We start from the raw sequence: 16,732 nt of genomic DNA, 5'->3' as shown, positions 1-16,732 counted from the left end.
AAGGAGTGGAGGGAAACTTCACTTACCTCCTGAATTGTCTAGAGATTGTAGTCTCGAATTATCAAAACTCTCAATGTTGAGTCTCCAATTATTAACCCATTTTAATGTCACCTCTTCGTTGTAATTTTCTTGCTAAATCCTAACTAAGGGCGCCAAAATGCCCAAAATACCCATGTTTTAATTATTATTTTTTAAACAAACAAAATATTGTATGACCCACGACTGGCTAGACGTGGGTCACCTGACTCACCACTCATTTTCTTTTCTTTTCTTTTCTTTTTTCAAAAAAAAAAAACGTTTCTTAAGGGTAAATTTATATTTTTATAAATTATGCAATGGTATAATAAACATTTCGCCTGTTACTCGTTTGATTAATGCAAAACCTTAATGGTATAGATGACATTAAAAGGGATTGATAATTGGGAACTCGACATTAAGAGTTTTGATAATTCAAGATTATGATTACAAAATCATTAACAATTCAAAGGTAAATAAAGTTTCCAAAAAAAATAAAAAGTACCATGCAAGTGTTGGGGCCTTTGAATATCCATCTCACAATGAAGGAAATGGAATGGCTTCACCCCTGCAGAGGGGGCGGTGGGGGTGGTTTCACCTCGCCATCCCCATAGAGATTTTTTTTGGGGGGCCGGGGGGGACTCCAAAAAAAAAAAGGCTTTTTGAGCCGTTTTTTTTAAAACGGCTCTAATTAGTTTGAGTTGTTTTAACAAAAGCGGCTGTAATTAGAGTCGTTTTAATAAAAAGGGTTCAAAATAGAGTCATTTTGATCAAAATAGCTCTAATTGCAGCCATTTAAACCCAAAAAAGAAAAAGAAAAAGGTCTCACATAAATCGTACCACGATCGATCACATAGTTTGTACCATGATCTATCATATTGATCGTACCACGATTGATCACATAGATCGTACCACGTTCCATCACATAGATCGTGCCATGATCGATCACATTGATCGTACCACAATTGATCACATAGATCGTACCACGATCCATCATATTGATCGTACCACAACCGATCACGTTGATCGTACCACGACCGATCACATGATCGTATCAAGACCGATCATATGATCGTACCACGACCGATCACACTTCGATCCTACCACGATCGATTACACTTAGATCCTACCACGATTGATCACATAGATCGTACCACGATCGATCACATAGATAGTACTACGATTCATCACATTGATCGTACCACGATTGATCACATGATCGTTCCACGATCCATCACATTGATCGTACCACGATCGATCTATTGTGATACAAATGTTCGTTCAGTCAAACTTGACATAGTGAATGTTCGATCGAACCTAGTGTAATAGTTTGATCAATAATGATAGAATAATATGATCGATAGACCATCCGATAAACCCTAACTAACTATAATGTTAGCAAGTAATAAATCTAATATATTCTATATATATAACTAAGTAACTATAATATAAGTATAATGTATAATGTATATATATAACTAATTATGTTATATACTAAATATGTTATATACTAAGTATTAATAACTAATTAATATGTTAGTTTAACATACTATATATATATATAGTCGTTTTTGTCATAAAACGGCTCTAGTTGGAGCCCTTTTAGGCGAAAACGACTCCAAGTCTTTTTAAGGGGGCGCGTGGGACACGGAATTTTCGTGTCCCGCGCGCACCCTCATCTTTATTTTCAAATTATTATTATTTTTTCTTCTCTTATAAAATGTACCCATTGGCCACTGCCTTCTTTCTTGTTTCTCCTCTTATCACCTGAACGAACACAGAGAGAGTTTGCGAGAGGGTGAGACTGAGAGATAGAGATCGAGAGAGAAGAGACTCTGAGAGAGGGTGAGACAGAAGCCGATTTTCGGAGATTAGGAGCGATTTCCGGCGACTGGGCAAGGGGTCGATGACGACAGAACCAGGGGAGGCTTCCGGTGGAATTTTCAGTGGCCTGAGACATGATTTCTGGTTGATTTTCTAGGTAAATAAATCTTGTAAAATATGTTGCTTTATTTGTAATCTCCCAGTTCATACTAAACTACATAATACCTAAAAAATTATATGGGAACTTCTCTCTGTATTTCCATTGTGGGATTCCTGTCCCCTTTTTGGTGTCATTCTATGTGATCTAGTAGCTTTGCAATCACGACAGGAGACACATGTTAGTGTCTCTCCTACTTGAAGGGCTTTTACAATACTATAGGGCCAGGAACTATTTATTAAATTTATGTATTATTTTTATTTGATTTTGTGCATTCCTGATTAGTTTCCATTGTCTTCAGAGATTTGTAATAGAGAAATATCTTATGTAATCACAGCTGAGGTATGCCTTAAACTGATCTCCTGTTGCATTTGTTTTGTTAAGTTATTATGTCTTTCTTAATGGCTGAGCCTGATTATGTGGTAGGAACTAGGAACTAATAATTATTTGATAATGCTACATGTACCCAACATGTATTGTGCCTTTGTAATTTATCAAAAAAAATATATTGTGCCTTTGTTACAGATGTTGAAGATACGGTTTTTACTGGATTTTGCACTTTTGAATGTGTATTTGTTGGAGAAAAAGGGAGGGGGAGGGGGAGATAGGGGGGAAGAGAGAGAGCGTCAGTGTATGGTTGTTGCTAATTGTATTACTGAGTAAAATGAAGCATTGTTATATGCGGAATTACATAGATGATGATGCATGAGAATGTTCAGTCCCTGTCAAGTCACCTTCTTGTTGGCTTCTGACACATTAAGTTTCTATGCTATCCACATTTTTCATGTTTACACTGTACATGTACTTGTAGGAAATATGAGTTCATCTTCTTTTAGATTAAAGCAATAACTTCTAAACATAAATAATATATAATAGATGTCGAAATGTTGAGTTGGAATTCAGGACCCTTTTGCAGCTTCTGCAATGGAATCAGTTGCTTGATACACCAAAGTTTTGATCTTATCTTTGTTCAATTAAGTTGTCATGGCACCAACTTATTTCCCTATGTATCCTTGTTGTGTTGCAGGATATCAGAATGGAGCTGGGTATCTCGCTGATTCGTGACCAAGAAGTACAATTATCAAAGGAAACTGGATTATGGTTTTGATTTAAAGCCATGGTGTTTCCCCCAGGAATCTGCTCCAATAGTAATTTTGTCTTGACAGGTGAAAAAGAAGTGTGAAAAATGCTATAATGACGAGGCTGAGTATTGGACTATGCAGGTATTCTACCATTCAATGTTAGATGCCTTTTTTTTTGTTTTGTTTTTTTCCTCTCTCTGAGCACTCAATGCAAGACGCCTTGATCTTAAGAACTTTCGCACCTTTTCTTATCTTTTTTGTCGCTATAGATGAGATCCGCGGATGAAGGGCAGACTACATTTTATTGTTGCACCAAATGCGGCCATAAGTATTCAGAGAATTAAGTTTGTACAAAATATGAGATTTCAGGACATGCATGAATGTGGTTAACCTCTCCTTGGGCATCAATAAGAAATGCCCTTCATTGAAGTGGCATAGTTCAACTGTTGCGGCCTGCCCTTTCTCTCCCTAATTACTCTATGATCTGTTAAACGTTGCTGTTTATGAAAATATGTTATTTGGTCATGGTTCTTCCTATTCCGTTTCACTACAAAAATCGCTGCAGTTTGACACGTGTCTACAGTACCCGTTACTGTAGACACGCGTCAAATTTGACACGTGTCACAAGTGACACGTGTCAAATTGTGCAAGCGTCAAAAATGGACACGCGTATGAAATACACGTGTCCAATTGGACACGTGTATTTTATACGCGTGTGCAAGTGGACACGAGTATAAAATACTCGTGTCAAACTGGACACGTGTCTTATTACACGTGTCCACTTGCACACGTGTATTAAGACACGTGTCCAGTTTGACACGAGTATTTTATACTCGTGTCCACTTGCACACGTGTATTAAGACACGTGTCCAGTTTGACACGAGTATTTTATACTCGTGTCCACTTGCACACGTGTATTTTTACACGTGGCAAATTGGTATTTTTTGCCAAAATAAACATTAAAAAAAAAATCAGTGTTGTATTAATTTTTTAAAATTAAAAAAAAAAATTAAACTCATTATCTTATTAATCATACAAATCTTTGAAAATACGGTGTACATAACTTATACACATAAAATTAAGTTTGAAAAGTATATGCTATATGTAAATTTTATATTTGAAATTTATACTTTTTAGGTTCTTTATTTATATGTATATAGTATACTATATTGTACTATATACATAATTAACCAAATTTGGTGCTATATATCTAATTAAACCAAATAGTTCAAATTAGGGTTCAGTTTTGTACACCATCTATGTTTAGAAACAAAAAAAAAAAATTTAAACATAACAAAGTTAAAAAACCTATAATTAATACTATATATATAGATATGCATGCATGTAAACGGTTTAGAAATTATATACAGTAACCTTTTTATTTATGGCTATATATAGTAATTGCAATTATTTTTAGAATTCTGCGCTACATAATGAATTAAATACTTATAGTTTAGTCCCTCATATAGTACATATATACATTTAGGGTTTATGGCTATGTATAGTACATACCCTTAGGGTTAGGGTTTATAGCTATATATAGTATATACACTTAGGGCTAGGGTTTATACCTATATATAGTATATATACTTAGGATTATGGTTTATCGATATATATAGTATATACACTTACGGTTTGGGTTTTAGGGTTTATAGGTATATATAATATATACACTTAGGGCTATGAATTATAATTTAATTGATTTTACGTTTAATGAATAATAATGTCAATATATTTTTCACGTTTCATTATTGTACACTTTTAAATATATATATATATATATTAAATCATGAGCAGTTCAAAATTAAATAAAACCGATATATATAGTATATACACTTAAACTTATGATTTATAGCTATATATAGTATACATACTTAGGGTTAGGGTTTATCGCTATATATAGTATATACCTTAGGGTTAGGGTTTATAGCTATATATAGTATATACTTAGGGTTAAGGTTTATCGCTATATATAGTATATACACTTAGGGTTAGGGTTTTATGTTGTATAGGTATATATAATATATACACTTAAAGCTATGGGTTATGATTTAATTGATTTTACATTTTATGAATAATAATGTCAATATATTTTTCATGTGTTATTATTGTATACTTTTAAATATATATATTAAATCACGAGGATTAGGGTTAGGGTTTATGACTATATACAATACGTACCATTAATTAGGATTGTAGTTTATAGCTATATATAGTCTATGCACTTAGGGTTAGAGTTTAATTTTATGGTTAGGTTTTAGTTTTTATTTTTTATTTAGCTATATGTACGGTATATACATTTCAGGCTGCATGGGTTTATATTTTTTTTTATGTGGTTAAATTATATATATATATATATATATATTTTTTTTATGCATGCAAATACATTTCGGGACGTGTATTTAAATACACGTCCCGGATTGGACACGTGTACTCAATACACGTGCCCAAACCCTATAACAAAACTAAAACCCTAACCCTAACCCTAAACCATTTTTTAAAAAAATATCCCCTAACACCCTAACCCTAAACACGGAACAATAAACCCTTTTTATAAAAAGAAGAAATACCCTAAACCCGTATTTGTTTTTGTTTTTTAAATAAAGAACATTCAACTCTTAAAACAAAACAAAAACTGTATCCCAAAACTTTATATCCTAAAATCATAACCATAAAACCAACACAATAATAAACCCTTAAATAAACTCTGAATCGTACACGTTCTTAAAAAAAAACCCTTACCCTAAACCCCAAACCTTAAATCCTAAACCCTAAAAAATAAAAAATTCCTACACTTTCAAACCCTAAAAACCCTAACCCTAAACCCTAAAAACAAAAGTCCTAACCTTAAACCCTAAACCCCAAAAATATCGTACACTTTCTAAAAAAAGAAACCCTAACACTAAAAACAAAATTCAAAAACCTTAAACCTTAAACCCTATACCCTAAAAAAACAAAATATCATACACTTTCAAAAAAAAGAAACCCTAACACTAAAACAAAATTCCTAACCTTAAACCCTAAACCCTAAACCCTAAACCCTTAAACAAAAATATCCTACACTTTCTAAAAAAAGAAACTCTAACACTAAAAACAAAATTCCTAACCTTAAACCTTAAACCCTATACCCTAAAAAAATAATTACCCTACACTTTCTAAATTAAGAAACCCTAACACTGAAACAAAATTCCTAACCTTAAACCCTAAACCCTTAAACAAAAATATCCTACACTTTGTTAAATTTTTTTTCCTAACACTAAAAACAAAAATCATAAACTTAAACCCTAAACCCTAAGAAAGTAAAACCCTAAACCCTAAACCCTAATCCTATATCCTTAAAAAAAAATAAAAAAAATAAAAAAAATAAAAAAAATCCTACAATTTCTAAAACCAAACCCTAACCTTAAACCATAACGAACCCTAAACCCTAAACCCTAAGAAAAAAAAAACCTACACTTTCTAAAAAAAGAAACCCTAACACTAAAAACTAAAATCCTAACCTTAAACCCTAAACCATAAACCCTTAAACAAAAATATCCTAGAGTTTCTAAAAAAAAATTCGTAACACTAAAAACAAAAATCCTAACCTTAAACCCTAAACCCTAAGAAACTAAAACCCTAACAATTTTTTACGTTGTTAAATTATATATATATATATAATTATTTTTTTTTAATTACATACAATTTCTACAATGGGGGACGTGTATTTTACTTACACGTCTCCCGCGCGCCGCCATTTTAAAATTCAAAATAATATATAGTACATATACTTAGGGTTATGGTAGTATAGTATATATACTTATACTTAGTGTCATGATTTAAATTTAGGGTTTATATTTAGTTTTAATTTATAGTTTATGTTTTAGTTTTAGGTCTTAGGGTTTAGCAATGTGTACATGCAGTACATGCAGTGCATACACGTTATGGGTTGCATGGGTTTATATAAAAAATATATAATATATTAAATATATATATATAATATATTAAAAAAAATAAAAAAAATGACATTTGGAGACGTGTATTTACATACACGTCCCCAATTGGGCACGTGTACTACGTACACGTGTCCAATTGATTGGCCAGGTACTGCGCGGGAGTTCTCCCGCGCGCCACCTGGCCAATCTTAGGATATAAATTATATTTAAATTATATATTATTCAAATTATATACTTTTTAAATATATTTTAAATTTTAAATTTTATATTTAATTTATATAAAAGAAATGGGTAGCTTCCAGAGGAAGCTACCCATTTCTTACGTAAATCTCTCTCTCTCTCTCACTCTATCTCTCTCTCTCTCTCTCTCTCTCTCTCTCTCTCTCTCTCTCTCTCCGTCGAGCTCTGGCCGGCGACGACAGCCCATTCCGGTGCTCTCTGCCGGCGACCCTCCCTCTCTCTCGCTCTCCCTAGCTCTCTCACCTCCCGTTCCGGCCAGTACTGTCCGGTACCGGCCCTCTCTCTCTCTCTCTCTCTCTCTCTCTCTCAGCTCTCGCCACTGTCCCCCGCCCACCACAGCCCTCGCGTTCGTTCAAGGTATTCCCTCCACTTCCTCTCACTCTCACTCATCTTCTCAATCTCTCTCTCTCTCTCTCTCTCTCTCTCTCTCTCTCTCTCTCTCTCTCTCTCTCTCTCTCTCTCGGTTTACAGTGCATATCTGTTCTAACATTTTGAGCTTTAATTTTTTTTTTTTTTTTTTTTTTTCTGTCAAAAATTCCAGGTACACGTACAAGCTTGCACTACAAAAATCACTGTGAGTTATTTTTATTTTTGTTTTGAATTTTTTGCTATAAGTTTGTATATTTTATTAATTTTTTTTGTGATATTTGTATAATTTTTTTCATTGTCTAGTTTGTGGAAATATGGAATATATACTTGTAGATTTTTTATTACTGATTTTTTATTACTGAATCATTGTCTAGTTGGTGGAAATATGGAAAATATGGAATATGGAAATATGGAATTTATTGGTGATTATATTTAATTTTTTTTTAAAAAAAACTCTTGATGTGAGGATATTTGAGATATATTTTAGTGTGCTACTATGGATTTAATGTGCTATTGTGAATTTTGGTATTTTTATGAAGTGGCAAAAAGAAAAAATATCCGCTATCATCTTAATTTTATAAAAATATGATCGTGAGCAATAATGGCAAAGTAAAATTAAAATACAAAATTATAATCAACATATTGTGCTATGAATATATATAAATTGTGGGGAAAATAAATTGTGCTACTAATATATATAAATTGTGGTATTTTCGGGAAAAAAAAAACAAAAAAACAAATATTCCACTGTCCACCATTTACAATCATATTCGTAAAAAAAACCTTAAAACAAACGTCATAAATCATCAATTGCGACGAATTTGTTTTTTATCTTCCATTTTTAACGTTAACTATTCATGTGAAGAGACTACAGATTTATAAGAAGAATTTGGTATCTTCGGATAAAAAAACTCAAAAAAAAAAATACTAAAATTTCTCTCATATGCATATATAAACTTTATATCCTAAAATCATAACCATAAAACCAACACAATAATAAACCCTTAAATAAACTTTGAATCCTATACGTTCTAAAAAAAAAACCCTTACCCTAAACCCTAAACCCTAAGCCCTAAAAAAAAATCCTACACTTTCTAAAAAAAACCTAAACTGCTAAACCCTAAACCCTAACAAACCCTAAACTCTTATAAAAAGAATAAAATAAAACCCTAAACCCTTTAAAAAAAATAAAAACTTACTACACTTTCGAAAAAAAAAACGAAAACCCTAAACCCTAATCCTAAATCCTTACAAAAAAAGATTCCTACACTTTCTTAAAAAAAACTCTTAACCCTAAACCCTAAACCGTAACAAACCCTAAACCCTAAAACCCTAAACCCTAAACCCTAATCGCTTTAAACCAAAATAAAACCCTAAATCGTAAACCCTAAACCCTTAAAAAAAAAAAAATTTACCTAAAACCCTAAACCCTAAACCCTTAAAAAATAAAAACCTAAAACCCTAAACCCTAACCCTAGACCCTAGACCCTAACAAACCCTAAACCCTAAACCCTAAAAAAAAAAAAAACCTAAAACCCTAAACCCTAGACCCTAACAAACCCTAAACCCATAAACCATAAACCCTAAAACCCTAAACCCTAAACCCTAATCGCTTAAAAAAAAAAAACCCTAAATCCTAAACCCTAAACCCTTGAAAAAATTTTTTTTACCTACAACCCTAAACCCTAATCGCTTAAAAAAAAAAAAACCTAAAACCCTAAACCCTAACCCTAGACCCTAGACCCTAACAAACCCTAACCGTAAACTCTAAACCCTAAACCCTAAACCCTAAACCCTAACAAACCCTAAATCCTAAACCCTAAACCCTAAAAAAAAAATAACCTACACTTTCTAAAAAAAATACCCTAACCCTAAACCCTAAAAAAAAATCCTACACTTTCTAGGAAAAAAATCCTAACCCTAAACCTTAAACCCTAACTCCTAAACCCTAAACCTTAAAAAAAAAAAATAACCTACACTTTCTAAAAAAATACCCTAACCCTAAACCGAAAAAAAAAAAAAAATTCCTACACTTTCTAGGAAAAAAACCCTAACCCTAAACCTTAAACCCTAACACTAAACCCTTAAAAATAAAAAAACAAAATCCTACACTTTTAAAGAAACAAATAAAACCTAACCCTAAACCCTAACCCTAAACCCTTTAAAAGAATAAAAAAAATAAAAACACTTACACTTTCTAAAAAAAAACTAAAACCCTACATAAAATAATCCTACACTTTCAAAACAAAAAATACCCTAAACCCTAACAAACCATAACCCTAACCCTAAACCCTTAAAAATAAAAAATGAAATATATTTGTACACGTTTATACTGTAAGCCGTATGATTTGTCTTGTCCTCTTAACCCTATACAGATAAACATGGACAAGTCTTGGATGTCAACACCTAGGGGTACGACACGGTATAACGATGGGTGTAGGGCGTTTGTGGCATTTGCCGTTAGTAATTGTACGGCCGGCGATGGAAAAATTTACTGCCCATGCAAGTATTGTCGAAATAACCAGCGTCACACTCCTGAGTACGTTCTTGCCCACCTGACTGGAGGTCGGAGGATGAATCCGGGATACAATTTGTGGTATATGCACGGTGAGACTACGACTGGTTCCGCTATTCCTGGTCAGTGTTCGAGTCATCACAGTGGCACAGAGGCCGCTGACCGTAGCACTGAACATGGTGATCATGTCACAGAACAGGAGGGTGTCGCCGTGGAACAGGATGATAACATGCACGCCATGTTGCGTGACGCCTTCGGCGTGCACGATGTTCCTGAAGGGGTCAGTACTCTTCCGCAACAAGTTGATGAAGATACCTCGTGCGGGGACGCATTGAAGTACCAAGAGCTGTTAAAGACTGCCGAGAAGCCCCTTCACCCTGGTACGAAGCACAGTAAATTGAGTGCTACTGTACACATGTACAACTTGAAGTGCGTTGGAGGTATTAGTAACAAGATATTTTCAGACATTCTCGAATTCATCAATCAGTTGTTGCCTCCTTGCGATGAGGCATTGCCAGATAACACGTATGAGGCGAAAAAGTTCCTAAGTGGCATGGGTCTGGGGTATGAGAAGATTCCGGCGTGCCGTAATGACTGTATGTTATTCTGGAAAGACAATAAAGAATTAGATTCATGTACCGTATGTGGAGAGTCTAAGTGGAGGGCTGATACACATGTAGATGATGATGGTGAGATCATATCAGCGAGAAAAAAACGCCCGGTGAAGATCTTGAGGTGGTTTCCACTCATCCCACGGTTGCAGAGGTTATTCATGTCTGAGCATACTGCGCCCCATATGAGATGGCATGCAGAAGGCCGCACTAGGGATGGCGTATTGAGGCACCCGGCCGACGGTGAGGCATGGAGATCGTTTGACATTTTACACCCAGATTTTATGGCAGAGAGTAGGAACGTCTGGCTTGGTTTGACAGCAGATGGATTTAATCCATTTGGGGACATGAGCACATCCCACAGCACATGGCCCGTAATGCTTGTGCCGTACAATTTGCCACCTTGGATGTGCATGAAACAGTCGTCCTTCATCCTTTTCATGGTTATCCCTGGACCGATCTCACCAGGTATGGATATTGATGTTTACCTTCAGCCATTGATTGATGAGTTGCTGGAACTGTGGAATGTAGGGGTACGAACATTCGATGCTTCAAAGAAGGAAAATTTTATTATGCGATCTCAGTTGATGTGGACGATAAACGACTTTCCAGCGTATGCAGATTTATCTGGTTGGCCTAACAGGGGTGCGAAGGCATGTCCTTGCTGTATGCAATCGACGCGTTCTATACGCTTAAAGAACGGATGCAAATTTTGCTATATGGGGCACAGGAGATATCTGCCGCCTGAACATCTGTGGCGGCTTAACAGGAGGACATTTGACGGTACTGAAGAATTTGACAGCGCCCCGATTGTGCCATGCGGATACGAGGTTCTCCAACAGTTGGACGGAGTTGCGTTTGGGGATGAGACCGCGGGTAAGAAGAAGAAACGGAAGAAGCGGAAGAAGGGTGCAGGGAGTTCCGATGTTATATGGAAGAAGAAAAGTATATTTTTCAAATTGCCGTATTGGGAAGACAATTTGCTTCGGCACAATCTTGATGTTATGCACATAGAGAAAAATGTCATGGACAATATACTTGGCACTATTTTGGATATAAAAGGGAAAACGAAGGACAACTTGGCAGCTCGGCTGGACTTGCAGGAAATGGGGTTGAGACCTAAGTTGCATCCGTTCACGGCCGCCAATGGTAAAACGTATATTCCCGCTGCCTGTCACACCATGACTAGAGAGGACAAAGAAAGTTTTCTGAAGGTTCTTCGAAATGTGAGGGTCCCGGACGGATACGCCTCGAACATTTCACGATGTGTTCGGCTGAAGGACCGTACAATTTCCGGGTTGAAGAGCCACGATAGCCACATACTGATGCAACAGCTTCTTCCAATTGCACTGCGTAAGTCATTGCCTGATAAAGTTGTTAGACCTCTTGTGGAGATTTCGGCATTTTTTAGAGGCATATGCTCAACAAAGCTATCACAAGAAGATATGGACCGACTGCAGGGTGACGTCTGTATCACTTTGTGCAAACTAGAACAGATATTCCCTCCAGGGTTTTTTACGAGCATGGTCCACTTGGTCGTGCATCTTGTGCGCGAGTGTAGACTCGGCGGACCCGTGCAGTATAGATGGATGTACCCGGCAGAGAGGTAAAATTCAGCGTAATATGTAAATATATAATTTGATTTAAATGTAACCATAATTGACGACAATTAAATTGTCGTGTATGTGTGTACACCAGGAGTCTGGGGCATTTCAAGTCTACTGTGCGCAATAAAGCGGCTCCTGAGGGGTGCATTGCAGAGGGGTACATAGCGACCGAGCTGGTAACGTTCTGTTCAAGGTATCTGAATAACGCACCAACATTCCACAACAGACCTCAGAGGAATCCTGATGGATCCAAGGGGGCGGGCACGCGTGTTACCCTGAACCGGTTGATAATGCACCAGATTCATCGTTATATTGTGTTCAACTCTGAAGAGTTTCACAATTTGCGGACGTAAGTAGTGTTTATATATTTAACAGAATTCGAATAACGCATCTAATTGATTTTACTACATAATTGTATACGCTGAATGTAGGATGCACAAAGACGCGCTTAGGCGATCATGCACTAGAGGTCGCATTACGGAGGCTCTTATTGAAGCAGAACATCATGAGCAGTTCTGCGAATGGTACCCTGCATATGTAAGGAAATAGTTGTAATTTTTAAGTTGGATAAAGTTATGCGGGTTCAATATAATTACCCAATACACGTGTTTAATATTTGTAATTATAACATAGGTCGATGGCCTTGACGATCAACGTAGGGAGGAAGTGGGCCACAACTTGGTTATGCGTTGTAGAGGGCTGAAGGAGACAGCGGTCAAGTACAACAGGTACGTGGTAAATGGGAAATTGTTTCGCACGCTTGCCCATGATGTGGGAAGGAGGACTCAGAACAGCGGCGTATGTGTTCCTACCGTTGAAGGCGAAACGTACTACGGGCAGTTAACCGATATAGTTGAGGTCGAGTACTATGACAGAACTACGTACGTCCTATTTAAGTGCAATTGGGCAGACCCCACGATGGAAAGAGGATTCACAATAGACGAGTATGGCCTAGTGTTTGTCAACTTCAATCACCTCGTCCACAGGGGAGAACTGATTCAGGACGAGCCGTACGTGCTTACATCTCAGGTGGATCAAGTATTCTACGTCGAAGATGGAAGGAACCCAAATTGGGTTTGTGCGGTTAGGACCAAACCGCGCAACGTGTACGACGTTGGCCAGGGGGATGGGAGTAATGAGGATGGTACAACCTACCATGAGTGCGTACCGCTCGTACTAGCCACTGATGACCTACCTGATACGAATGATGAATTCGAGTACGACAGGCCCGATATTGATCCGATTGAAGCTCCCGTGATACAATGATTGATGTATTTCTTGTGAGTATAATTAGCTTGAACTCAACACACTTGACTGATATATAAATTGTTTGTACAATTCGCTTGAACTGAATAAGGGTTTCTATTATTATATGCAAATTTCGTTGTATAATTTGCATATTCATTAAAAATATATTACAAAAAATATTCTAATTAATTTGTCTACATTTATTCGCAGGTATTGATGGACCAGGGACGCCATCCTTATGCATATCGGGCACCTCGCCCACCCGTGCCCCCCATGACCACGCCCACTGATTCGACGCCAGTATATACTGCGGCGTGGCCACCCCACCCAGACGGGGCTTATAGACCATTGTTGCCGGGTATGGTGGTCGTGCCCACGTCAGATCACGGGCAGACCAGCACAGCTGGAGTTGGCAGCTCTCCATTGTCGGAACCGCCGACATTATCTCAGTTAGGGTTCACCCAACCGGGTAACGCCTATCGATGGTGGGTGCAAGAGGGGGTGGGGTCACAGGGTTATGCGCCGTACTTTCCGTATACGTATAGTCGACCTATGACGTGTAACCCTGATAGTGAGACGCTGGATTGTAGATTTCCACTGTCACAGACCAGGGAGATGCAGATGCCGGCTGTGAGGTTGGGACAGATACCGGCACAGGCGGCGATGCAGGGCCAGATTTTGGGGCCGAGACAGATGCCAGCATCGGGGGCGAGTCAGGGCCCGGGGCATGTAGAGAGGCAGATGCCGTTACCTGGTGAGAGCCAGATGCCGCTTTCCGGTGAGAGTCAGATGCCGCTTTCCGGTGAGAGTCAGATGCCAGATGTGGGGGGGAGCCAGACTACCCATGAGGAGGACGTTGCGATGTTGGGTACCGATCAGTTGGCCCCCGGTAGCCCCCAGGGTATGGATTCAGATGATGATCAGCATCCTCCACCAGCCGGAGAGGTTGGCGAGGAGGTTGTAGGCGACCCAGCGACGCAGCACATAGGGACTGGGCAGATTCGGTTGATGGGTAAGTACATATGTAGACATCCTTAAAACTCATATTATGTTACCAAAATATTTTTTTTGGTTTGGAAAAAAATAACTATTTGATTACATTTTGTTTATATATGTGTGTGTGTGTTATTTAGTGTTAACCAATTAAATTAATGTTGAATATATTTTTTCATTAGGGTACAACCCAGACGGGACCATTTATTATGAGGTGATTGACGACCCAGCGAGAAACTGGGTGCTCCCGAGGGGGAAGAAGGTTGTATTGCAGTACAATGCTGCTATACAACCTGTAGGACGAGCCTGCAATCGTTTTCGGCGGGAAGTGGGCAAGATGATCAGGAGTGGGTCCTACATACACATGCGGGACGAATGGGCGAGGGTAAATAGGCAGATTAAGCAGGCAATGTGGAACGCACTGATGGTATGTTTATGAATATAATTTAATTATTTATTTGAATTAAACTTGAGCTTAATGTTTAGGTTGAAGTTTTTAAACTTATAATGCTTTGATTGAAATGTGCAGGAGGAGTTCTATCTACCTGTATCAGTTGACATGCGCAGGGCACAACAGGAGGCGTGGAATGATATTGGAAGTAAGCACCGCTCGTGGAAGTCGAGGTTCAAAACCCAACTAGGAATTGGAGACGGTGACACGCCCGAGAGTATCCGTGCGAGAATGCCGGAGAAATTTTTTGAGCAGTATGATACAGAAGATGTAGAATTCCTGCTGAGAGATTGGTGCAGAGAGCATAAAATCGTATGTAGGCCAAAAAATTGTCAACTATTTTTTAATAACAGTTCATTTAATTTTAGTTTTAATTTAAGTGTGTCAATTGTTACATGTTTACTTTCATGTTCAATGCGTAGGCAACCTCTGAACGGATGAAGAGGTTGCGGGAGCGGAATGACCTACCCCATTGTGCGGGATCTAAAAGTTATGCCAGATTTAATCACGAGGAGGTAATTAAATATATATGTTTATGTTTTTAATATTTGTTGGTAATTGTTTTTCTTTTTCTTTTTCTTTAAACTATTTTTATCGCTATCTGTTTGTTATATATGTCAACTGCATGACGACAGGCATGTACATCTGGCACGCCCCCCACTCGCGCCGCGTCGTTCGTGAAGACCCACACAAAGAAGGACGGCACTTTCCTGAACGACCGTACACGGGTCTTATGCGTATGCTACTGATTTAGTTTACTAATATTTTTAAATTATGTGTGATATGTCATTATTCAATATATGACTTTTTCATGTTGACGACGTACAGGAGAGGATGACGCAGAGTTTAGCCAGTGATCCAGCCGCCACGCAAAGCGTCTCCGCAGACACGGTGCGTTGGGCACCGAACGACGCTTACGAACAGGCGATTGGGAGGCCTGAGTATGCAGGGAGGGTTCGGCAGGTTGGCCCGAACGTCACACCTGTTCGAGGGACATGTTTTTCATATAGGCCTCGGTCACAGGGGGGACCATCTCAGGGGACGTCTCGGGATTGGGCCGAACAGTCTCGGAAGATGGAAGAGATGCAAGCGGAGCTACATGCTGAGCGAGCGAGGAATGACCGTTTGGAGCAGCGCGTGCAACAGTTCGACGGCATAGAGCAGCGCTTGCGAGAGATGGAGGTCTTCATGTCCTCCATGGCAGTACCAGCACCATGTGTTGGTAATCAGTCTTCTCCTGCACACGTAGGTAGTACGTCGTCCGTTGGTAGTGCATCTGCAGGTATGGTTTATATTGTGTATAGGACAAAATTAATTTCAATTTGTTTTCATTACCCCTTTAATTTTGCAAGTAATATTATATACTTTAATTGTCTATATTATTTGCAGGTAATTCGACAACGGTTGGTACGTTGTCGCCTGTTGGACGACAGCTGAGCCAGCACTCCACTGTCGCTACACCTTCGCCCGCTACACCATTCATTGCGCAGCAATCGCCGGTGGGCGAGAACACGCCTGGGACGGTACCTCGTGATTCGCAGAGACGCCTTTCAGATTTGTAGATATTTTGTGTAATTATTTTTTGTTCGTAAATATTTGCTTGTTAACGAATATGTTATTAATTATTTGTTTGTGTAGTATGATTTCGTGTTGGTTTTGGGTAAAATAAATGCTGCGTTATTTGT

At 37.9% G+C, this 16,732-nt stretch overlaps 1 protein-coding gene and 1 long non-coding RNA gene across 2 annotated transcripts; both read left to right on the top strand.

The window, feature by feature from the left end:
• Nucleotides 1-1,787: 1,787 nt before the first annotated feature.
• On the top strand, nt 1,788-3,615 carry LOC133858069 (uncharacterized). The gene is made up of 4 exons (XR_009898418.1): nt 1,788-1,996; nt 2,298-2,338; nt 3,024-3,219; nt 3,348-3,615. It is a non-coding gene; the product is annotated as an uncharacterized LOC133858069 (long non-coding RNA).
• A 10,628-nt stretch (nt 3,616-14,243) lies between these two features.
• On the top strand, nt 14,244-16,732 carry LOC133857667 (uncharacterized). Its single transcript, XM_062292961.1, has 7 exons — nt 14,244-14,615; nt 14,779-15,023; nt 15,126-15,359; nt 15,470-15,562; nt 15,683-15,784; nt 15,876-16,329; nt 16,437-16,732. Exons 1-7 carry the CDS (start codon nt 14,267-14,269, stop codon nt 16,607-16,609), a joined length of 1,650 nt encoding a protein of 549 aa, XP_062148945.1. The 5' UTR covers nt 14,244-14,266; the 3' UTR covers nt 16,610-16,732.

This window comes from Alnus glutinosa, chromosome 14 (assembly GCF_958979055.1).
Source record: "Alnus glutinosa chromosome 14, dhAlnGlut1.1, whole genome shotgun sequence".
Lineage (NCBI taxonomy): Eukaryota > Viridiplantae > Streptophyta > Magnoliopsida > Fagales > Betulaceae > Alnus > Alnus glutinosa.
The sequence above is the reverse complement of the archived record's forward strand: the minus strand, read 5'-3'. Positions and strand labels throughout refer to the sequence as shown.

Bases quoted from the DNA above. Each gene is read 5' to 3' on its own strand.
- LOC133857667 (XM_062292961.1), top strand. From the start codon at position 14,267: ATGCAGGGCCAGATTTTGGGGCCGAGACAGATGCCAGCATCGGGGGCG. The intron at 14,616-14,778 runs GTAAGTACATAT...TTTTTTCATTAG, and splicing joins TGGGCAGATTCGGTTGATGG to GGTACAACCCAGACGGGACC. The intron at 15,785-15,875 runs GTATGCTACTGA...GACGACGTACAG, and splicing joins ACCGTACACGGGTCTTATGC to GAGAGGATGACGCAGAGTTT.